This window comes from Polyodon spathula, chromosome 5 (genome assembly GCF_017654505.1).
Source record: "Polyodon spathula isolate WHYD16114869_AA chromosome 5, ASM1765450v1, whole genome shotgun sequence".
In the NCBI taxonomy this organism is placed as follows: Eukaryota; Metazoa; Chordata; class Actinopteri; order Acipenseriformes; family Polyodontidae; genus Polyodon; species Polyodon spathula.
The window spans coordinates 41,648,744-41,673,528 of NC_054538.1; the positions used below are offsets into that span (position 1 = coordinate 41,648,744).

At 40.8% G+C, this 24,785-nt stretch overlaps 1 protein-coding gene across 1 annotated transcript in view; it reads left to right on the top strand.

Annotated features, from left to right (window-relative positions):
- Positions 1 to 24,785, top strand: part of LOC121316412 (potassium channel subfamily K member 2-like) — a 75,629-nt gene that overhangs the window by 17,120 nt on the left and 33,724 nt on the right. The window contains exon 3 of the mRNA XM_041251483.1: positions 12,580 to 12,697. Within this exon, the coding sequence (XP_041107417.1) occupies positions 12,580 to 12,697 (118 nt within the window). The remainder of the gene's footprint in view (positions 1 to 12,579; positions 12,698 to 24,785) is intronic.

Here is a 24,785-nt window from a genome sequence, read left to right on the forward strand (position 1 = left end):
TTGTTTATTTTGACTCATCGTGTTTGTCTGTTTATCCAGTCTGTTTTGTATGTCTATGTTCGTTTGGCCATTGTGCGCTTTATTTTGAGTGTTTTGCTTTGTTAAACCTTTTATTTGCAATAAACCGGCGCAAACAAGCACCTTCACCATTTCACCTTGCAGTGCTGTGTGCTTCTTCAGGGTCTGACGTCACCACTACATGCCATCCTGTGACAGTTCTGGATGTAACCCCGGTTCCCTGATAGAGAAGATGACGAACAACAATACTTTTGGGATCTTCCTGCTACAGGTCAGGTATTTACTAAGCATTTTTCATCAGAGCTGCTGATAGGCCCCGCCGGGGAGTGACGTCCTCGGTCCCGACTACCGAGGGATTAAATAGTCACTCTACAGAGATTACGTTCTCTTTTGCATCAAACTCGCAAATGTGAGGGATACGACCTTGCAAGGTTTGTTGGTCATCTTCTCTTTCAGGGAACCAGGGTTACATCCGTAACCTAACATTCCTTTTCAATTCGAAGACGACCAACAACAGTACTTCTGGGAAAGTATGACGAAGCCGTCGCGAGGGTGCGTGAGCGGACAGCAGATGAGGGATATCTCGCTACCGCCAAACTAATGTTTGTGGTGTGAGCGTGCAACTTCAAGGACCCTTGTGCCTAATGAAGGCACAGAGAGATCTACCACATTGATTCGATAGAACCTGGTGAATGTATGCAGAGTAACCCAGCTACCGCAGTACAAATATCAGTCACTGAGGCACCTCTAAAGAGGGCCCATGACGTAGCCACTCTGGAAGTTGCACCTGATTGAACTCGAGGGAGGGCTAACACCAGTCTCTGAGGCAACCACAGAGCTGGGGCCCGCCTCCTGGTTTATCTCCTGGACCTCTGTCTTCTGCTGTACAAAGGAGTCCCCATCCCAGGAAGCCTCCATCAAAATCACATCCTGTTACTCCTTGCTCATCGCCACATCTTGCTCTGAGATGTCCAGGGCGACAGATAGTGAGGTCGAGATTGGTTCTGGGGCAGGAGCCAGAGACTGAGATGAAGCAGGGGGAAGAGCCCGCTGCCTGACCAAGTACTCCAGAACCTAAGCCATCTGACTCTTCAGTTCTGAGATGTCTTAGTTTGCTTGGAATGTCTCACCTGCTTACTGCTCCTTGAAGAAGACCGTGAGCGGCTGTGAGCTTGATGGGCTGGAGCCTGTGCACAGGGTATGCTCTGCAGTGGGCTCAGTGGTAGGTGAAGAAGGGGGTAAGGGGGCTCCCAGCGCTGCAGAGGGGTCCACTGAGTTGGCTGAGGAAGCCGCATTCGTAAACTCTGTAAGCCTCCTGCGCAGGGTCCGAGGCTGGGGTGCTGCGCAGATTGAGCAGAACGTCTCATCACCTAAGGCAGAGGAGGTGTGCTGCATTCCCAGACACCTGACACAGAGAAGGGTGGAACTTTGACATCTCAACGTAATGGCACCGATGCAAGAGCGCACTGAGGGCTCCAAAGCACTGACACCGAGGCATTGAGGCACCAAGGGCACTGATGCACCAAGGGCAAAGAGCATCAAGCACCGATTCTCTGAGACACAGAGACACTGAGGGTGCCTAAGCACCAATGATACTGGGCCAGGTGTCTAGTCTGGGCCGCGTGCAGTCACACAACCGGAGCAACCCAAAGCTGAAGGGAAGGGGTTTTTTTTGAGGCTGCGCACACCGGCCCAGCGGCATCGACTCAAGAGTGGGTGCAGTAGAGCCGGGTCCCAGTGGAGGAATATGTCTCTTTTTTCTCTCTTTTATTATTATTTTTATTTATTAAAAGCAGTGGGAAAAAACACAAAGACAGCAGACGATGTAGGGTTATAAAAAGCAGACTACAGTTGCCAAGCGATGTAGGCCGTTGAAAGAAAGATTTTTTTTTTAAAATCTTCGCGGAGTGACTACTTATTCCGTTGGTAGGCAGGATTGAGGACGCCACTCCACGGAGGGGCCTATCGGCAGCTCTGACATAAAATGCTTAGTGAATACCTGACCTGCGGCAGGCCTATCCCAAAAGTATTGTTGGTCAGCTTTGAATTAAAAGGGAACTGAGTCATGCTCTGTCCCGCCCACCCTAAGCAATGTCTGATAAAAGCAGCTGTGATAGAGCTACTCCTATGTTGGGCACCTATTCTGTCATTATGACTCGTGCAAAGAAAGGCTCATATTAATGCAGAAACAGTCAGATTTGTGTGCAGAAACTAGATATCACAACCTTAAAACTGAGTTATTTAACTATTTTTTTTAGTATTGTACTATATATATGTTACCTGAAAAGACCACTTTAGATAATCATTTGTTATTTTTAACTTCCAAATGTTCCTAAATTTGTCAATTCATCAAATATTCATTATATGTGTTGCCATTTCTAAAAATAGACCACTTTTCCCCATATGCATTGAAATAATGCGGCTTGGAAAAATAACCACCTCTGACTGGTGAAACAGCATCACATGACCATGCGTATATATAACATATACCATGGCTTACATACTAATGAGCCGCTTCACACTGAATAAATCACTACGCACCAGTACATTCTAAATTCCATGACAAACTGCCATTATATTTGTTATTAGTTACAAATCACTGCCAAAAATGAGTGGAATTTCAGTTATTTCCTTTAATGTATTTGGGGATGAAAATACACATAACTGGTACAAAACCAACTTTGAGTGAAGACAGCAGTCCATCTGAAAAAATAAAATAAAATAAAATAAGTGCATCAGCAAGAACAGACGTAACGGTTGATGAGGAACAGCTAAATGAAATAGAAGAAAACAAAGATTGAAAAAAAAACCCTACAACATGGTTTGGTTAATGTACTTAAAGAAAAGAATATGGACATTCATTAACAAAAAATCTCAACAACATAAGGGAATTTTACGCCAGTGCATGAAGTTAAACTGAGGACCAGTATTCAGTCTCCAGTTTTATAATGCTGAGCTGGACTGAACACATATTTTAACAGTAAAGGTTTAACATCTCTGCTGACAGCGAGTTTAAAACCAGCAGTAATGTATTCATGTCAGTCAGGAAAACTCTTAGAAAAGCAGGTATCAACAAGGCCAGACACAACCTGCCGAATTACCAGCCTGGATTTTAATCGTCTGCGGGAAACTGAGGTACTGTCCCTTGACACCACGGTCGGATTGGTGTGCAAAGTCTGGTTCGATCATCAACTTAATCTGGCACGACTTGGACGCGAGAGTGTCTGACAAATAACAAAAACATATTTTGAGATGTAAAAGATTGAAAACATACTAGAATACATATAAACTTTATAGTAAATGCTTGCATATAACAAGTTAACAAAATCACTTCAAGATCTGGCTTCAGTCTCTAACGGAGCTGCTCTCCTCTCCTTATTGTAATTTGAAACTCCACCCATCAATCATCCCAGTTGTACTCATCCCTCTAGTTTCTAGCGAGATGGCACTTTCGATGCAGAAATTCACAATAAACGAACATGCACAATTTATTTTTAATAAGCGAACAATAAATTAAATTAAATTAAATTTGGGACTATATTACACTGTGGATATATACACAATAAAAGTTTCTGGTTTTGTCTTAATTTAAATGTGTTTTAATTATTTTTTATTATTTTTCTTCCCACAAATGACAGGTAGCCACGTTATAAGTGGGTTAGAATACTTTTGCAAGGCACTGTGTATATGTATATCTGTATATCTATCTATCTATCTATATATATATATATATATATATATATATATATATATATATATATATATATATATAAAGGTATAAAATAAAAAGGTTATCACCACCCCAGGCATGGTATATATCATGGGAACCGCAGTGCCTTGCAAAAGTATTCAGACCCCTGACCAATTCTCTCATATTACTGAATTACAAATGGTACATTAAAATTTCGTTCTGTTTGATATTTTATTTTTAAACACTGAATATTTGGTAGAGCCACCTTTCGCTGCAACAACAGCTTTAAGTCTTTTGGGGTAAGTATGTACCAGCTTTGCACACAGTGTCGGAGTGATTTTGGCCCGTTCTTCTTGGCAGATTTGCTCCAGGTTGTTCAGATTGGTTGGACGACCCTTGTGGACCACAATTTTCAAATAGAGCCACAGATTCTCAGTGTTTGACTAAACATGAGCGTAGGCTCCTTCGCTATGCCTTTAGAGGCCATGGTACGCAACGGGATGGCTTCAGGATATTGAGTGGCATAATCCAAAATAACCAGAATGTACTGGTGCCCCCTGGAGGATTTTGGTAATGATCCCACTAAATCCATTGCTATTCGGTCAAATGGTGTTTCTATTATGGGAACAGGAACTAGGGGACTATGAAATGCCGGTTTAGGGGCAGTGTTGACATTCTGGACATGAATTACAATGCTGGGACACATCTCCACAAACACCTGGCCAAAAAATCCTTCTTAACACTCTCTCCCGGGTTTTTTCCCCCTAATGTATGTCTATGGGCCAAATCAAACACTGTCTTTTTGAAACCAGCAGGTACCAGCAATTTTTCAATTACTTCATCAATTACTATTTTATCCATTCTATTCAACAAATTCTTCATCATAAAGTAGAGATAACTGGTAGGCATGTTTTCTGTATGTATGGGGGTCCCATTAATTACCTCCCTCTAGAATTCTGGTGGGCGTTTCCAATGTGCCCTTATTTGGCCCCAATTTCGTGAAATTAGGAAAATATCGCCACAGTATTACATCATATGGCATGGAGGGTACAACGCCAACCTGATAATCAAGAGACCCTGCATCTGTCTAAATATGTACTAATGCGGTGGGGTATTGGTGTGTATCACCATGTATACATGTAATACTGACACCTTAATCTTTATCCAAATTTTGGGTCGGCACCACTTTTCCGGCAACCAGTGTAATCATGCTTCCGGAATCGAGCAACGCTGCCACCTCTCTCCCATCAACCTTTACAATACACATATGTTCATGATTGGGATCTTTTCCCTCAGAAACAGCAGTTATGACAGGACAGGAGTACAAGAGTGCCCGCTTCATTCTCATTGCCCATATTGCTTTGCATGGGCTCTTCTCTAAGTGGACAGTGTGCAGCAATATGTCCAATTTTGTTACAATTATAACAAATAGTCGGTCGGGGCCATGACCCTCTGTACACCGGCCCTTTACTGTTAACTTTTGCCAGTGTCCTTTTTTTCTACCCCCAAGTCTCGTACTGTCTTTACAGCGCTCTACGTCATCCTGCGGAGTCATCTTTTGCAGATAGTGGTTTGTGCGTATCTGTTGTGCTACAGGCTGGGGTTTTGGTCCAATCCTGGAGGCAAGCTCTCTTGTTTTCAACTCTTTAGTTGCTTTTTCTTGCTCCTCCTGCAGCAACTGGTTTGTGGTGTGCTGGATCTGTAGCACCTCCTGATGCATCTGCAGGGCATCTTGATGCGCCGTCGGTTGGACCCTGGTTGCCTCCTGCTGGGCTGTAACCGCTTGCATCAGTGCCTGTACCAATGCCTCCATCACAGAGATTCAGTTGCTCTTTTCATTTTTGTATTTATGTTGTCAAATGTAGTAGAAGCTGCCTGCATTCTCGCACCAAATGTGACAAAGTTGGTCCTTCTTACGGACTTTGTTCACAAGTATTAGCGGGGACAACACAATAGACACAACGAGTGTAAGACTATTTTAAACAGGATGTTACCTGCTTTACCTTCAGATGGTACATTTTGAGTAAATGCTTCTTTCTTGCCACCCTCCCATACAGGCCATTGTTATGCAGAGCTCTTGATATGGTTGACTGATGCACCATTACTCCACTCCCAGCCACTGAACTCTGTAGCTCCTTCAAAGTGATTGTTGGCCTCTCTGCAGCTTCTCTCACAAGTTTCCTTCTTGTTTGAGCGCTGAGTTTTGAGGGACGGCCTTTTCTTGGCAGTGCTTGGGTGGTGTCGCTTCAGTGGAAGCGACAGCGAGTGGGAGAAGTCCAGGCGTGGAAAAGTACAGAGCAGTTTCAAGGCAGAAAGGAGAAATTGCATCTTGAATTGCTTTAATCAGAAAACAGAGGACATTGGGGAAACACAGCAGCAGCTCAAAGTCAAACAGCCGCGTGTGTTTTTCTGATAACAAACAAGCTGAAACTCGGAGCTGCTGATTCAAATTCAGCTCCGTTTTGAGACACGGGCGAGGGGAGGAGCCAACAGCACAGCAGAACAACGCAGTTAAACGAGGCAGTCTTCCCAGCGACAGCGAGTGGAAGCGACAGCGAGTGGGAGAAGTACAGGCGTGGAAAAGTACAGAGCAGTTTCGAAGCAGAAAGGAGAAATTGCATCTTGAATTGCTTTAATCAGAAAACAGAGGACATTGGGGAAACACAGCAGCAGCTCAAAGTCAAACAGCCGCGTGTGTTTTTCTGATAACAAACAAGCTGAAACTCGGAGCAGCTGATTCAAATTCAGCGCCGTTTTGAGACACGGGCGAGGGGAGGAGCCAACAGCACAGCAGAACAACGCAGTTAAACGAGGCAGTCTTCCCAGCGACAGCGAGTGGAAGCGACAGCGAGTGGGAGAAGTACAGGCGTGGAAAAGTACAGAGCAGTTTAGAAGCAGAAAGGAGAAATTGCATCTTGAATTGCTTTAATCAGAAAACAGAGGACATTGGGGAAACACAGCAGCAGCTCAAAGTCAAACAGCCGCGTGTGTTTTTCTGATAACAAACAAGCTGAAACTCGGAGCAGCTGATTCAAATTCAGCGCCGTTTTGAGACACGGGCGAGGGGAGGAGCCAACAGCACAGCAGAACAACGCAGTTAAACGAGGCAGTCTTCCCAGCGACAGCGAGTGGAAGCGACAGCGAGTGGGAGAAGTACAGGCGTGGAAAAGTACAGAGCAGTTTCGAAGCAGAAAGGAGAAATTGCATCTTGAATTGCTTTAATCAGAAAACAGAGGACATTGGGGAAACACAGCAGCAGCTCAAAGTCAAACAGCCGCGTGTGTTTTTCTGATAACAAACAAGCTGAAACTCGGAGCAGCTGATTCAAATTCAGCGCCGTTTTGAGACACGGGCGAGGGGAGGAGCCAACAGCACAGCAGAACAACGCAGTTAAACGAGGCAGTCTTCCCAGCGACAACGAGTGGAAGCGACAGCGAGTGGGAGAAGTACAGGCGTGGAAAAGTACAGAGCAGTTTCGAAGCAGTTTGAAAGCAGGTTGACGGCTGCAGAAGAAACTAAACTTAAAAAAAAAAAAAAAAAAAACTCAACATGGTCTTCAAGCCAGTAATCTGTGACACCTGCTTGATGTGGGAAATCCGAGAAAACCCAGCGGAGCTAAACCAAGTGTGCGTAAAGTGCCGCGCGATCCAGGATTTGCATAAACTAGTAAGTATGCTAGAAATGGAGCTGGAAGAAGTGAGACAGCAACAGGATCTTGAGGAACTGGCACACCCACAATTCATGGAAGTCTGCATCACCCCTAACAGACTGAAAGCCACCAGGGAGATAGAAGGTCAGAACAGCTGGGTTCAGGTAGGCAGAAGCAGGGAAAAAAAGAAACTTCGTCAAACACAACCACCAGAAATCAAAACAACCAACAGATTTGAGTCACTTCAGAATTTTGATGAGCAGAACCAACAACAAGAGAATGAAAGGAACAACATCCAGGACCCTATTGACAGTGGTGACCAGACAGCAAAAAGAAGGGAGGTCATGATTGTTGGGGACTCCATATTGAGAAACACAGCAAGTTCAATTCACAGTTTGGACCCCCTTACTACAACAGTGTGCTGCCTTCCGGGAGCCTCGGTCAAGCACATCACTGAGAACGTGGACAGGCTCCTGGAACGAACAGGAGACGACCCGGTAGTAGTCGTCCACATTGGTACAAACAACATTGGAAGAGACAGACCAAAATCCCTGCAAAACAAATTCAGAGAGCTAGGAAGGAAATTAAAAGAGAAAACCAAAACTGTGGTATTTTCTGGTATACTACCCGCACCTTGCAAAGGACCATATGGACAGCTGGAAATAATTAATCAAAACGCATGGCTGAAGACGTGGTGCACACGGGAAGGCTTCACCTATCTTGATCATTGGACCACATTCTACAACGAGGACTATCTGTATAGACGGGATGGACTGCATTTAAATAACAAGGGAACTAGTCTACTCGGAGAAAAGATCCTCGAGCAGGTTCGGAAGCATTTAAACTAGAAAGGAAGGGGGGAGAAATCAACAAAAAAACAGAAGGGAGACCGCATCAAAACAAGAACAACAACTCAGGTAAGACAACCATTAAATGTATTTGTCTAAATGCTAGAAGTATCAGAAACAAAATTCTAGAACTTGAAGCTACTGCACTAACAGGTAACTATGATGTGATAGGTGTTACAGAAACGTGGTTGTCTGAGAGTGATGGGGACGAATTTAATATTTGTGGGTATACACTGTATAGGAAAGACAGGCAGGACAGAAGAGGAGGAGGGGTAGCGCTATACATAAGAAACAGTCTTGAAGCCCAGGTGTTAAACCTGGACAAAGAAAATAAAACCGAATCAATATGGGTCAGAATAACGGACAAAAATTCAAAAGGCATAATAATAGGAGCATGCTACAGACCGCCAGATTCAGACGGTGAGCACAATAATCTGTTATACAATGACATTAGAAATGTGTGTAGCAAAGGAGAAGCCATACTAATGGGGGATTTCAACTTCCCCCAAATAAAATGGGAAAACCCGGTGGGTAGCACGAAGGATGAAATAGAAATGGTGGAAATGACAAATGACTGCTTCCTAACACAATTTGTGAAGGCACCCACTAGAGGGGAGGCATGCCTTGATTTAGTCTTTTCAAATAACGAAGATAGAATAACTAAAACAGAGGTCAGAGAACCACTGGCAAACTCAGACCACAACATGGTCTCATTTGAAGTGTTTTTTAAATCCCCAAAAGAAATGACTAAAGCTAAGGTTTACAATTTTAGAAAAGCAAACTATGAAGGTATGAAACAGAGACTAACAGAAGTAGATTGGAGTAAAATAGAGAAAACACCCACAGAAGAAGGATGGTTGTTCTTCAAAAATGTAGTACTAGAGGCACAAAACAATTATATCCCTAAAGTAGACAAATCTAAATGTAAAACTAAATTGCCAAAATGGTTTAATAGATCAATTAAAAAAAATATTCAGCGAAAAAAGGCACTTTACAGAGCATTAAAAAAGGACCAAAAAGAAAGTACGCAGAAAGAGTACACAGAACTGCAAACGCAAGTCAAAAAGGAAGTTAGAAAGGCCAAGAGAGAAATAGAAATGAACATTGCTAAGGGAGCTAAAACCAATTCCAAAATGTTTTTCCAATATTACAACAGCAAGAGAACATTCAAAGAGGAGATTAAATGTTTAAGAGATACAAATGGCAAAATCGTAGATGAAGAAAAAAAAAATAGCAAATATGTTAAATGATTACTTTTCACAAGTTTTTACAAAGGAAGATACTGACAACATGCCCCACATGTCATCCAGTTCCTATCCAGTTTTAAATAACTTTAGCATAACTGAGGCAGAAGTGTTAAAGGGACTAGGAGCTCTTAAAATAAACAAATCCCCTGGGCCGGATGAGATCCTCCCAGTAGTACTCAAAGAAATGAAAGAAGTAATTTACAAACCGCTAACCAAGATCATGCAGCAGTCTCTTGACACAGGGGTGGTACCGACAGACTGGAAAATTGCAAACGTAATACCGATCCACAAAAAGGGAAACAAAACTGAACCAGGTAACTACAGACCAGTAAGCCTGACTTCTATTATATGCAAACTTATGGAAACTATAATAAGATCCAAAATGGAAAATTACCTATATGGTAACAGGGTACTGGGAGACAGTCAACATGGTTTTAGGAAAGGGAGATCGTGCCTAACTAACTTGCTTGATTTTTTTGAGGATGCAACATCGATAATGGATAATTGCAAAGCATATGACATGGTTTATTTAGATTTCCAGAAAGCTTTTGACAAAGTCCCGCACAAAAGATTAATTCTCAAACTGAACGCAGTTGGGATTCAAGGAAACACATGTACATGGATTAGGGAGTGGTTAACATGTAGAAAACAGAAAGTACTGATTAGAGGAAAAACCTCAGAATGGAGTGTGGTAACCAGCGGTGTACCACAGGGTATCAGGGATCAGTATTAGGTCCTCTGCTATTCCTAATCTACATTAATGATTTAGATTCTGGTATAGTAAGCAAACTTGTTAAATTTGCAGACGACACAAAAGTAGGAGGAGTGGCAAACACTGCTGCAGCAGCAAAGGTCATTCAAAATGATGTAGACAAGATTCAAAACTGGGCAGACACATGGCAAATGATATTTAATAGAGAAAAGATGTAAGGTATTGCACGCAGGAAATAAAAATGTACATTATAAATATCATATGGGAGATATTGAAATTGGAGAAGGAATCTATGAAAAAGACCTAGGAGTTTTTGTTGACTCAGAAATGTCTTCATCTAGACAATGTGGGGAAGCTATAAAAAAGGCTAACAAGATGCTCGGATACATTGTGAAAAGTGTTGAATTTAAATCAAGGGAAGTAATGTTAAAACTGTACAATGCACTAGTAAGACCTCATCTTGAATATTGTGTTCAGTTCTGGTCACCTCGCTATAAAAAAGATATTGCTGCTCTAGAAAGAGTGCAAAGAAGAATTATTCCGGGCTTAAAAGGCATGTCATATGCAGACAGGCTAAAAGAATTGAATCTGTTCAGTCTTGAACAAAGAAGACTACGTGGCGACCTAATTCAAGCATTCAAAATTCTAAAAGGTATTGACAGTGTCGACCCAAGGGACTTTTTCAGCCTGAAAAAAGAAACAAGGACCAGGGGTCACAAATGGAGTTTAGAAAAAGGGGCATTCAGAACAGAAAATAGGAGACACTTTTTTACACAGAGAATTGTGAGGGTCTGGAATTAACTCCCCAGTAATGTTGTTGAAGCTGACACCCTGGGATCCTTCAAGAAGCTGCTTGATGAGATTTTGGGATCAATAAGCTACTAACAACCAAACGAGCAAGATGGGCCGAATGGCCTCCTCTCGTTTGTAAACTTTCTTATGTTCTTATGTTCTTATGTGTGATGCAGCTTCCACTTCCTGATTATTGATCCAACTGTGCTCACTGGGATATCCAAACACTTGGATAATATTTTGTACCCTTTCCCTAATCTATGCATTTGTATTACTTTATCTCTAACTTCTGTAGAATGCTCTTTGGTCTTCATTTTCCATCAGATTCACAGCCTTACCAATGATCCTTCAACAGTGTGGTTTTTATCCAGAAAATGTGACAGCAATTTTAATGGTTCACAGGTGGAGGCCAGTGGTAAGGTAATTGTGTCCTCGTTAGGGCAATTTCTTTCATTGGTGCAAACTGGGAGCTTCCACAGCACAGAGGTTGAATACTTATGCAAGCAAGATATTTCAGTTTTTTATTTTTCTTAAATATATTTCCCAACATAAAACCAATGTCACCTTACAATAATTGATTCTGAGTTTCAGTGTTTAAAAATAAAATATGACACAAAATGAAATTTAAATGTACCATTTGTAATTTGGTAATATGAGAGAATTGGTCAGGGGTCTGAATACTTTTGCCTGCCACTGTGTGTGTGTGTGTGTGTTGTGTGTGTGGTGTGTGTGTGTGTGTGTGTGTGTGTGTATATTATATATATATATATATATTGTGACAAAGTTGGTCCTTCTTTGCAGAAATCAATAGAACACACCAACACCCTGTCCGAACACAGCACCAAACTCACTCTACTCCCCCTCATTGTAGTGCTGTTAGTTTGCTGTTTTTATAGGGCTGGTCATTATCCCTTGATCACCTGCAGGTGTGCTGACATACCTTAATTACCTGGTAAGGATCCTGGGTAGTATAGTTTGTGGTGGGCGACCATTTTGTGAACTGTAGTCCTATTGGGACCTCCATTTTGTGTAAGGACAAAGTCCTAACAAAATCTCTGCCCTCACATATCTCCCTTTCAGGACCATGCCCTGAGGTTTATCACTATATATATATATATATATATATATATATATATATATATATATATATATATATATATATATATATATGTGTGTTTGTATATATAGTAATAATGATAAATAACATAAATAACATGTAATGAAAACTAAAAGAAAATCATCATTAAGTAATGTCTTATTGGGGATACTTTGGACAATCTACCTTCTGATACACATGTCTATTGCTGGCATCTAAAACTGAAACGTAGCTTCTGAACTGAGGCCAAAGCACTTTATTGAAATTGCATTAGGAACCACTCAGGATAAACTGAAAACAGCAGGTGGCAGGAAACAAAAATATGAATATGCAATTTTGAATCTACTTGAATAAAAAGTATTTTGTTCTAAAAAAATAAATCTGTATACGTATGTTTTTTATGTATCCATTTTTTGTTTGTTTGATTTTTTGGTAAAGTCCAATAGAAACATAACAAGGAAACACTGTTATTTCTAAATTCTTTAATTTATAGTCCTATATATTATTTTTTTTTTTCCCCCAACAGCAAGTGGTGGCAGCATTAAGAGCTGGTGTTAACCCGTCTGGAAATTACTCCAATCAGACCAGCATATGGGACCTTAGTAGTTCCTTCTTCTTTGCTGGCACCGTCATAACCACCATAGGTAGGACTTGATAATCTTATTATACTGTACAATAAGCTTGGTAGGAGTATGTTCAGCATATTGACTCACCTTTATCATTTATTTAATCTTAATTTATTTTGTATTTAAAGTTGCATCGTGATTGTAGTCAAACTGAAATGTATTATTATTATTATTATTATTATTATTATTATTATTATTATTATTATTATATTATTATTATTATTATTATTATATTATTATTTATATAATAATAATAATTAATATTCTTAAATAAGGTGACCAAATTTTTAAGTCCTTAAACTGGGATATTAAATATTGTGAATAATTTACAATTTCCAAACGATGGGGAAACTCTAGTGTTTTTATTTTTACTTTGGCAATATTTGATCTGATAGCATATTGAAAGTGAATGCAAAGACTCATGATGATAGTCAAAGTGGAATCTTTTACTTTCATAAACTTTTTTTTGTGACTAAATGATCTTATTGTCTTTGTAATTTAATTTCTCCATAAGTTTAGTTATTATATTAAACAGTAGCAATGATATTACATTCCGAGTTTCTATTTTATTGCTGATTACGGCTGCAAATATAGTCCTTTTCTGCCTAAGAAACAGCATCTTCTGTCTTTGATTTCCAGTTTCCATCTTGCTCTGTCTCTATCTCTGTGCTATCCTCCAGTGTCCAGTCTGCAAAGCAGGCCCTTCCTGTCTGAAAACATTACCTCTCAATATTTCTGTTTATTAAATGGTTACTTCATAGAATCTATTTTTTTTCTTCAAAATATTTAATTTCTTACCATTTAATATGACATGGTATTTGTTCTGTATATTTTTTTTCTATTGCAGTTTCTGCTTGGATCATTAGTGTGCCGTGATTAACAGATACTAGGAATTTATTTCCAGCCACTTTCTACTATTAGACAAGTTGATGAAATGTGTTAAATATCCTGTCTTTTGACAGTGTGCAATAAATGAAGCCCACTAGTCAGCTTTTCTGAGTTTTTGAGTACATGCTGTAAAACGGGCATCACTTCAAAAGGGACAGGAACCTGTTAAAAACGTATTAGCATGATGAAATGTCCTGCCTATTCTATTTTTCGGTACTAATCAATGATCAGAAGAAAGCATCTTATAACAATCTAAATTAGGTAACTACGCATTTTACAAAACTAATTGCTTTGCTGATCTTGGCTAGAGTTTATTTTTGAGTCAACAGTATAGGTTGAGACATGAATCAAGGTGTGTAACAGGGGAGACCTGGGCTGGCCATCTGACATACAGTATGCATGGTGCTGCAGGAAGAGGGCAGCAGCCCCATGATCCTCTTGTCAGTCATGGCAGTCACACAGAGAGGTGGGGAAGAGGGTGTGTGTGCTTTCCCTCTCTCTGAGTGGCTGGGAGGGGGGCCTTGGAAAGAAACCAAAAGAAATAAAAATAGAAGAAACTAAATAAATAGAGAGAGCAGGGAACCCTTGAGGTATAGCTGAGGGAACGCAACGTGTAGGATGGAGACCCGGGTGGTACGAGTAGTGAAGATTGGGAGAAATGCTGCAGAGTGAAGCACCGTTATTTTGAAGTTTTCATTACTGTGTTTTATTTTCCCTTTTCTCTTTCGCCTTTTTGTATTCTTTGAGCACCTACGAGTTCGCCCGCAACCAACTGTGTACCCTAACGTGGTACTCCGGAGGACCTGAACACTATCATTGATAGCCAGGCCAAGGACAACAGTGCCATTTAAATCATTGAAAAGAAAAGAAAGAAATAAAACTGAGCACCTGTGCTGTGTTTTTCAAACACACTTTCTGTCTCCTGTGTCAGTGACTACCCACACCCTACTACACGTGGTTTTAGAAGTGGGATTCACTGGCATTGCCATATAAAGCAGTGCACCCACAGAAGGAGTAGAAATGGATGCCACCCAGTTTGCAGCCATGATGGATCTCCTGCGTCAGACCCTAACCTGTGGTGCAGGGGGCTGCTAGGCCAGCATGTCCAGATTGCAGAGGCCAACTAAAATGACGGCCGAGGATCGACCCAAAGTCTCCTTGAAGGTGTTTGAGGCCATGGCGACCTCTGCCGGGTGGACCGAGGCACCATGGGCTATCTACCTCTTGCCCCAGCTGATGGGGGAGGCACAGGCAGCGGCGAGGATGCTGTCCCCTGAGTGCATGATGGATTACCCCATGCTGAAAGCGGCCATCCTTAATCACATGGGGTCCACGCTGGAGGGATATCAACAAAAGTTCCGGGAGGAGAGTTTCTCAGTGGAGGAGCATCCCAGAAACATTGCCCATCGGCTGAAGGATTGCGCCATGGACTGGCTGAACCCGGAAACGAACACCCAAGCTAGTTTGGTAGAGGTGATCATGGTTCAGTGGTTTCTGGAGTGCCTTGCCCCGGCACCTCGGCTATGGGTACAGCAGCAGGCACCTGCCACTCTCGACCGGGGCGGTCGAGTTGGCGGAGCAGTACCAGGCAGCAGAGCCAACGCCAGCTAAACTGTGTCGAAAGAGTGTGACTACCGGATCACCCCATCTACTGGCCCCAGAGACAGAAAAGGGACTGTGGGGAAGGGGTATACAGTTATTTGGATGTCTCGCACGGCCACCTTATCGTCAAGCCTCTTTGATGGCTATATACGCACACACAGCATTAAGTTGCATAGGTTAAAAACTAATCTTGTTCTAATGTAGATATAAATATCATATTAAAACTAAAAAACAGTCATACTTCCGTAAAATGCATTATACCAAAATAAACATGAATTTTCACAATTAAATATGAAACAAGCATTTTGAAGCTGAATTATATTTTAAATGCATATTGCAGCCATAATCATTCAGTGATACCAGGTTAAATGCATTAGCAATTCAATGTTACTGTTGTAAACTTTTTTTTTAATGCATGTTTATAAAGTTAGCAGTCTTTTACCTTTGAATGATTCTCGTTGATATTTTCACTTTATAGGTAAAAAATATAGAGATATCAATCAGTTGTTACTTGCATTTCTTTGCTGTATTTACAGAGTATGATCCTAAAAAACGTCCAGCATTACTAAGTAGGCCACACAAATATTATTATAAACAAATATTAAATTATTACATTCTTAGTCTAAATGGAATAGACTCAATGTTTCTAGCACATAACATACATATCTAATGGGAACTCTGTAATACTAAGTCAGGGCTGACCTGAAAATGGAGATATTAAATAATTAACAAAAGGCACATCCTGGGCAGTTTATTCTGTTTATTCCTGCAGCAGAGTCATCAGTTCTTCCCCAACAGTTTACTGCATAAGCTGCTGTAATTAATTTCATATCCTTTTGGACTCCCTAGATTTAATCAGCAGATACCAAAACAAATAGTTTACAATATACAGTGGTGTGTTACACATGCGGTTCAACAGATTTCACTCCTTTACATGTTTAGGGAGTATACAGTAGTGTTACATTATTTTACTATTTTATATACTTCACTGAGGCAGGCAGGTAGGAAAGCCTACCGCCCTGCTACAAACATATAGGAAAAATGAAGGCGATTGCCCAGCCTGACCTATTTGTGTTAGTGATATATTTTTCTTTAAACCTTTTACTTTTGAGCTCTGAGCAGTGTTTTTTTGTTTAAATATTTTATTTATTTTTGTGTAATAAACAGCGCACATTGTACTTTTGAACTGCAGTTAGCTTGCCTTTGTTTTCTCCCTGTAGTCCGGTCTGACGTCACCGCTCAGCCATATCCTGTCACATTCAGTTATACCATATTACGTAAAATGTACAGCAATGGGCACACCAAAGTTCCAAGACTAATGATTGACAGGGATGGCAGGGTTTTGGAATTTTCATAATACCTGTGTTCTAATTTGGGAGCTGTCGATTTGAACGAACTGTGCATGCCCAGATTACATTTTTAAAACCTTACTATCGCTTTTAATTTTTTTTTTTTCACTTTGGATTTCCGAAAAGGCTTGATTCCTATTTTAGGACTCTCTTTGTTCTAAACAACATGTTTATATGCCTTACACTCTTTGAGCTGTGGGTGGACAAAAAAAACCTGTCTGAAACATAGGAATTTACCTAATTTTTAGACACCCCTTGCTATTACACATATGAGGACCCTGGGATACTGTACGCTTTCACTGTACTGCAATGCCTAGGTTAAGTTAAGACTACTGTAGTGTAAAAACTTAGCCCCGATTTCCCTAGTTCTGTGGGTTTGTCTTAATGTAGTTTTTTGCAATGAATACATATAATACTTTGAATGTAGCCCTTGTAGTTTTTAGTTATATTCCACAGACTGTATCATTCCTTTTGACTGCAAGGAGTTAGGATTTACTACAGTGCTTGTGCTGCAATCTATGTGAGGGACAATACTGGGTTGAGAGTTATCTGCTGTGTTAATTGGTAGGGCTTGAGTTATCTGTGGCTGAGCCAAGGTTAGGCATTGCCAGCTGTATTTAAATTTGAAGCTGCTATATTTCAGTTTCCCATCAAAGTACCTAATTGGCAGTGCAATGGGTCCAAAATAAGACACCATTTTTTTTGTTGGAATCAAAATGGTCATGTGTGCCTCCTTTAGAAACTTCTTCATCCCATGAAGATATATTATATATATATATATATATATATATATATATATATAATATATATATATATATATATATATATACAGCAATGTTTTCCATCACATGTGGTTTACGTAACATCAACCACAAATGTAAGAATAAACCTTGCAAGAATTTGTTCCACTTGAGCTCGTCTGGTGAAATTGAAAATAAGCTTGTTACCAATACATGTTTTCTGATTTTTCATAGAAAAATAAGAGAAAAACCTGATCCATCCTGATCTTTATAACAAGGTCTGCTCAGTACGTCTTTTGCACTAATGACTGCCGCTGAATTGACCTCTGCTGACCCTTATTAAAACAGTATTCTATAGAAGCGACCAAATCACTATAATAATATAATAGTGTACAATGAAAAAAAGTAATACAAAATATAATGGCACACCCAAAAAAGACACCAACTCTAATCTACAATATCATTAGCTTTTTACCTGTTGTCATAGGTAGGCAATTGCCTGCCCACTTTTTACAACATACATGTATTTAAGTAGCAAAGCTGCAGCATCAATTTAAATACTCATTATCACTCATAAAATATTAATATTATGTTTTAAACTGTGTTTTCAAGAAATACCAATCCAGGTGTAAGCTTTATAGTGTTATAAATTACAAAATAGATAAACATATACTTTAGATTTGGTTGAACAGGAATACATGCCAACAGTCCCTGTACAGCCAGGGCTGTCCTGATTTACTAACAAATGTCCTGTGTCCGGATGCATAGGAAGAAAATCCAGATATTCATTCTTAGCAATTCTTTACAGCTAGTCTAGGGTGTTTGCTGTCACACACTACTGTATTTTTTTTTTTTTTTTTTTTATAGAGGCTGCTGGACCTCGTGCAGTGCACTGCTTGGCAGTGAGTGTGTTCACACGACCAGATCTCAGTTTATTGACACGCTTCATATCCAGTTATAGTGCAGAAGCATATTGTTTCCTCCCTGCTGCTGCAGTATGATTTGATGCGTACGATTTTGAGTATAATGTGAGAGCCAGTTGGAACGTGAAGGACTGGAGTTAGATGCACCCTTCGTTGATAGCATCCGCTGATCGCGGGAAGCATAATGTTGAAGGTTCTGAGATATATAGTAAATAAAGTCGGGTCCAGCAAATGAAAATGGCATCTGTCAAAGTAACAAAAAAAAAAAAAGTGTTTGCATGTATGTTTTTATGCCTATGCCTGTGGTTGACATATCTAATCCATTAATCAAAGCTGAATCAAAGAAAGCCAAACTGTGAATCCTTCATGTGACTTTTATAGGTGTGTACAACTATAACATTCATTATTGTGCCATGTTCCTATTACTTTGGCTAGATTTATCCCACATTCCTGCAATTTCTTTATATAGATATATATTAAATTGCCTGTCTACAAACATACACAATATACACAAGCATATAAGTACATGGTCAATCTCTTCAGCAACGTTAGTTTATTATTGAACAGAGATTGGTTCAGAGACTGTAGATCCTACCAAAGTTTTCTTACACTGTGTTATATGTGATCTGTGCGTTGCCATTGCTGGTAGTGTCACGTTAGCTGTTCAGTGTGTTGATATGTAAATAAATCCTGTTCGCCTGCGATACATATCAATTTCAACCTCCGACTTGATCTCCTGCCTGTCACTCAGCAGCAAATGCACTCATCCACATGGCAGATTGCTATGCTGTCAAAAGCATTAATACCCTGTATCTTTCTAAACAAGGGATTTAGGGGCGTTCTCTAATAAAAGCTCAACCTCAAAATAATTGTGTGAATATAGTAATTGTTACAGCTGTGTATAATGGTATTCAAAACAGGATTCATTTATCCACCTTTTTACATATCCTCCCATACTCTGGTCCTTACTGTATGCCTCTTTTGAAGGTAGTTACAGTATGTGTTCTGAATTCAAACATATACCAATAACTACAAGTTTGTATAGCCAAAGGCACTCTTGGGTCTATGTATTAGTATATTGTGCTACATTGTAACCACACTGCTTTTAAATCATGCATTTTCTTTAAAGCCTGCTTAACACATTCACTGAAATGCTTGAGATGTGTGAATTGCTTGTTTTTGGTTGTTTACAGTTATGATACAGTTATCTAATACTTTTATCTCAGCATTTTTATTGGGTAGAGTAACACTTTACAACCAAGGCAGGTCATTGGTAGAGTATTTAGAATATCCAGTTATGTTCTCTCACCACAGAAACTACCCCAAACAGCTCTATCAGGATAATTCAAGGTCAGTGAGCATTGTTTGACCCCTCCCGCAAAGTAATCACCTCTTTACACCTGGAAGCTTGAATGTGGATGTTGGCAAGATACTGTCCCATAGAAGACAAAGTCCAGCCCTGTAGGTGTCTGCTAAGGCTAAACCAAGTCGCAGGCCAGTTTGGGCTCATGAAACACTGAGAAGAAAGTCTCTGAAGACCCATCACAAGGCCAGTGTGCTTCTTTCTAATCCCCCAGCAAAAATTGAAAACACCACCAGCTGAGCTACTCAGGGAAGCTTACCTGACATTTTTAAGTTATCAGGTGTTTATGATTAGTCATATCAAGCCTAAAAGTGTTAAAAAGTCCAGTGTATTTCTCCAAGCATAACTGGAACTGAAGTATTCATAAGTTAAATTGAGAAGCAACCGTCTTGTTAAAAGTAGTACTCTTAGGGCCTATCCTCTTAAAACATGGTTAATTCCTGGTACTATGAGGCAACATTTCTTTATCCTTGTAAAATTTGGAGACAAAAGTATGAACATTTTACTCATCCCCAGTGTACCTTTACAAGCCCTTTTAAACTGGGGCATTTTACTTTGGTGCTGCCAGTATGTTATTTGAAATGCACTACCCAAGGAAATAAGCAAATAGCTCCCTATTCCCAAAGCTTGTACTACTGGGTAATTATTAGTTTTCAAGTATCCATATTGAAAACTGAACTTCATTTATTACTAAGAGCAACACTTTCAAACACCACCTCTTCAGCAGTACTGTGTGTATAATGAGTCCAGGGGGAGAAAACCTTTTTCATGATCTGTATTGTTACTTGGACAAATATCTCAAAATCTTTAAAAAGTCTTGATGTCTTAATTGAGGTGGTCAGTTGATTTAGTAGGGTGTCCAAGGCTTGAATGGTTCTGCATGTACTGTGTAGCTTGAGGAATGGGAGATTTGTACATAGCCAGGTAATACACAGAGTATTACTCTGTGTTACAGAGTTTGGGGTTTTAGGTTTTATCAGAAAAACACAGGAAAAACAGCCACACAAATAAAACCTGTTTATCATATAAATAGCCTACCTCAAGTAGCACCAGAGACTACTACATCCCTCCATAGTTACCTCTGTAGGTACGTACAGCTTGTTCATACAAGTCCAGACTGCTGCTTGGCCAATTTTGATGAAAGTTGGTCATTACATGCATTAGAGCACAAGTTCTGATCCTAAATTTACAACCGTGGCAGGGGGTGAATGTTGCTGACATTCTTGTTGAATATGATAGGGGTATAACTCCCCCAATTTAAATATTGCAGGGGAACAGTTATCCCTCCACACAAAGTTAAATTATTCTCCATTACATTTTATATTTACTGCGGTTATATTTTACAATGCACATTCTTCGCACATTCTGTCAACAACAATATGAAAACTGCAACAATCAATAGCTGTCTGTAAAATATTGGGTTTCTCCTGTAAAATGTCTGTTTTGTACTGGCTGGCTGGTCTATTGTTTTCATCATTTTCATGGACTTCATTTTTGTAGTGTATGCACTGACCCTCTAAGGACAACTGACAGCTGTTGGATATTTCAGTGAGCACTGAAATTACAATGTTTGGTTATTTTGGAAACCTGTTTGTTTTATGCAGCTAGTGTGGCTCTCAGACTGGAGGGTCAAGTGCTTTTGGAGACATTCACATAGGCTATTATTATGTAAAACAAGACTAGAAGTAATGAGTTTTATGAAATCTCTAAAGTTACAGTAGTAGATGCTTTCAATTACTTATTTGTATCTTTCAATATCAATTCAAACTAATTGAAATGTCAATGGGAAGTAAAGTGATTATTTATAATACAAGTAGGGTTGCCATCTGTCTGGGTTTGTCCCGGACAGTCTGTGAATTGGTATCTGTGTCCAGGCGGCAGGAATTAACAAATCCGGACGCCCTCCGGTCCGGTTTTAAGTGAAACGCTAAGAAATACCAACCTTTAGTATTTTCTTTGACATACCGTATAGAGGGATTTTTTGGATTGGAATTTATTTTGTTTTTATTGGCAGTTTGTATTGGATCACCAATGATACTTCCACCAATCAGAGTGTGGCATACAGTGTGTGATCCTGCCTTCTGACAGACTGGTGGTGTGCAGCACAGGATAAAGAAGCGCACCCTGGACAAGGGAAAGAATGTATCGCATGTCAAAGTGAATATGAAAATGGCAGTGAGTGATGAAGCCAATTTGCTTTAAAACATTAAAAGCAGACCGGACATTTCCATCAATTGATTTAGGAAATCTGGAATTTATGATGCGATCAGAAACTGAGGATGTGTAAACTGTGCCTGTGGTACCTGTAGGACTGTTCTTTTTTTAAGTTAAGCAGTTTTGTGTTATTTTTATTTATTTTATTATTATTATTATTATTATTATTATTTTACAAGGGGTTAATTAAGTAACAGCTTTTTTGTCAGGCTTATTAGAAAATCTGTAAAAATGGTGCAAATTTGCTTTGGATTGTTATTGTCGATACTACTGTCAACTATGAAGGTATCGCAAAGTCCCTAAACAGTATACATCCATCATCAATAACTGCTTAATCCTTCACAGGGTTGTGGCGAGTCGGAGCCTAACCTGGCAGACACAGGGTGCAAGGCAGGACTACACCCTGGATAGGACACCAGTCCATTGCAGGGCACCACACACACTGAGGGCAATTTAGAGTGACCAATCAACCTGAACAGCATGTCTTTGAACTGTGGGAGGAAACCGGAGTACCCAGGGAAAACCCACGCAGACCCGGGGAGAACATACAAACTCCACACAGACAGACCCCCTAGGCCAAATTCTAACCCAGGACCCTGGCACTGTGAGGCAGCAGCGCTAACTACTAGGCCACCGTGCTGCCCTCACCAAATAATATATTAAAATAAATTAGTACAGCACTTTGTTAAAAAAAAGGTAGAAAATCTGTTAATACCAGCCAAAATTTCCAGTTATACGGTACATTAGTTGCTAAAGGATTTCCACTATCTTATTAGAAATGTGCTGAGCACTGATCTCTACATTCTACTGTGCCCCCAGCATTTGAATAATGCTTTACATTACATTGATCTGCGTATGATTAAATACATAACCTTTACAGTAAAATATGAGTTATTTACACCAGATATATGCGTGCACGTATGTATAAACATTGCATATTTAGCGGTAGCCATTAGTAACATTGAAAAACTAGAACCACATTTAAGTACATTTTGACTCATTTTGTCTCTTTTTACCGACAATCAACAAATAGTGCAGTAGTTTTTTTAACGTCTATTAATAATGTTTGTTAATATTTATTATGGGGGGATTTGCCATGACACAATGGCTGTAAAATAATTCTGACTGTCACAAACAAGCTTTTCAGGCTCAGAAATTATTTGTAAAAAAAAAACAAAAAACACTTAGACATGATAGTTGCTTCAGAAATTGCATTGATTTACTACTGCATTACTCATCACCACAGCTACTTGTCTCAGGAAAGATTAGCGTCTAACCTACGATGATATAGCTACTATTTTTGTTCGATTGCTAGAGCTATCATGAGTACAATATTGTGTATACTGCATGATTATTGATTTGTACTGAGACATATAAAAATGCTGCCCTATCAGGCCCCTGCTGTGAGGGGGAAGTCCATCCCACATCCTGCTGAAGAGGGACGTCCTCACAGTAACATATCGCCATTATCTCTCCTCACTGAGACAACACTACGATCGCTTTGCGCTCTCCTTGTGCTGGAACTTGGCTCTTTTGCATGCCGAAAAAAACTAAATATGCTATGGTAAGCACGAGTATATTAAGATTGCTAGTCTCCTTAGTCTCCTCAGGTAGATTTCTACTGAACAGAGATGGTTTCAACCCCTCTATAGAGATTGGTGCTAAGCTCTTTTCTCATTGTAGTCACTTACTCTGCTTGATCGCGTGAGCTAGTTGTGTCAGCTGCTGTCAGGTGATCCTGCTGTCATGCAGCACCGACTCTGACGCCGATTGACTCGGCTCCAGCTGCAACCCAGCTTGGCGCCCTGCTCGGCACCGAATACAACGCAGATTGACTTGGCTCCAGCTGTAATCCAGCTCAGGACCTACCGCGCCCTCTTCGTCACTCAGTGCTGACCACGCTCTTCCTCCTCACTGACTCCGATTGACTCGGCGCTGACTACAACCAGCTTGGCGCAGATCGCGCTCTTCCTCTGCTCCGATTTAGCACGATTACTTGGTGCCAACTACGGGCACCGCGCCTACTGTTAAGCACCGATTCCCATGCTGCCATGTCAGTGCGCTCTGCAGGGTCCTCTGCTGGGTTTCGTCAGTGTTACCAATGTGCCGCGAAGCTTCCAAAGGAGGATAGGCACACTCGCTGTGTCCAGTGCTTGGGACTGGTTTATGTAGCCATGGTGCTGACAGGAGAGACGAACTGCTCTCCTTGTCAGCGGTTCACTAATAGAACCAAGCACAGGAGGGCAGCCCTCTTCCCATCGGGCTCAAATTCTTTGAAGCGTGGAAGGGTACTGTCTACTACAACAGCCCAGGGACTCTCAAGGTACCTCTGGAACACTGCCTACTACAGTGGCAAGGGAGCGCCCCCATACCCCTGGTTCACCCTCTCCTACACCACCACCAGTACAGCGGCGTAAACACCCCTCTATGGAATCGAGGTTGCACCGTTCGCGAGGGCGTTCACTGGGCGATAGAGACTCAGAGGTACCGCTCCCCTTCTCCTCGTCGATGCAGGGGCACTCCTTCTGCGTCTCAATAAAAAAGCTAGAGCTCTGCAGAGAGGCGCTTTGAAGAGCTGGCTTAGGCTGTCAGAGCCCAGCAGGCCATGCTTGAGTCTTCCTGGAACCACCCAGCGTCTGCTCCCTGTCTCTAGAACAGTGGAGTCGCTGCTGCACACCGCTGGAGCTGGCCTGGGCACGTTCCCTCCCAATGGGGACACAGTCACTCTGTTGGTGCAGGGATTCACCTTTACTAGGGGGAATAAAGACCATACCTGCCTTTCCAAGCAATGCAGGACACTGGCGCAATTCTGAAAAAGCATATGCTTCAGCAGCGTTGTCGGTGAGAGCCACAAACGCCATGTCCATCCTGGTGCTCTACCAGTCGCAGTTGACGGCAAGACTGCGGGAGCAGGCAACAGAAACAGATGCGGGGGAGTTCAGGCATTGACTGGAGTGATGACTGACCTGATGGGGGAGCTAGGTCAGTAAATCAGGGAGGTCTCTGGTGGTGCTCGTGGCTGCCCGC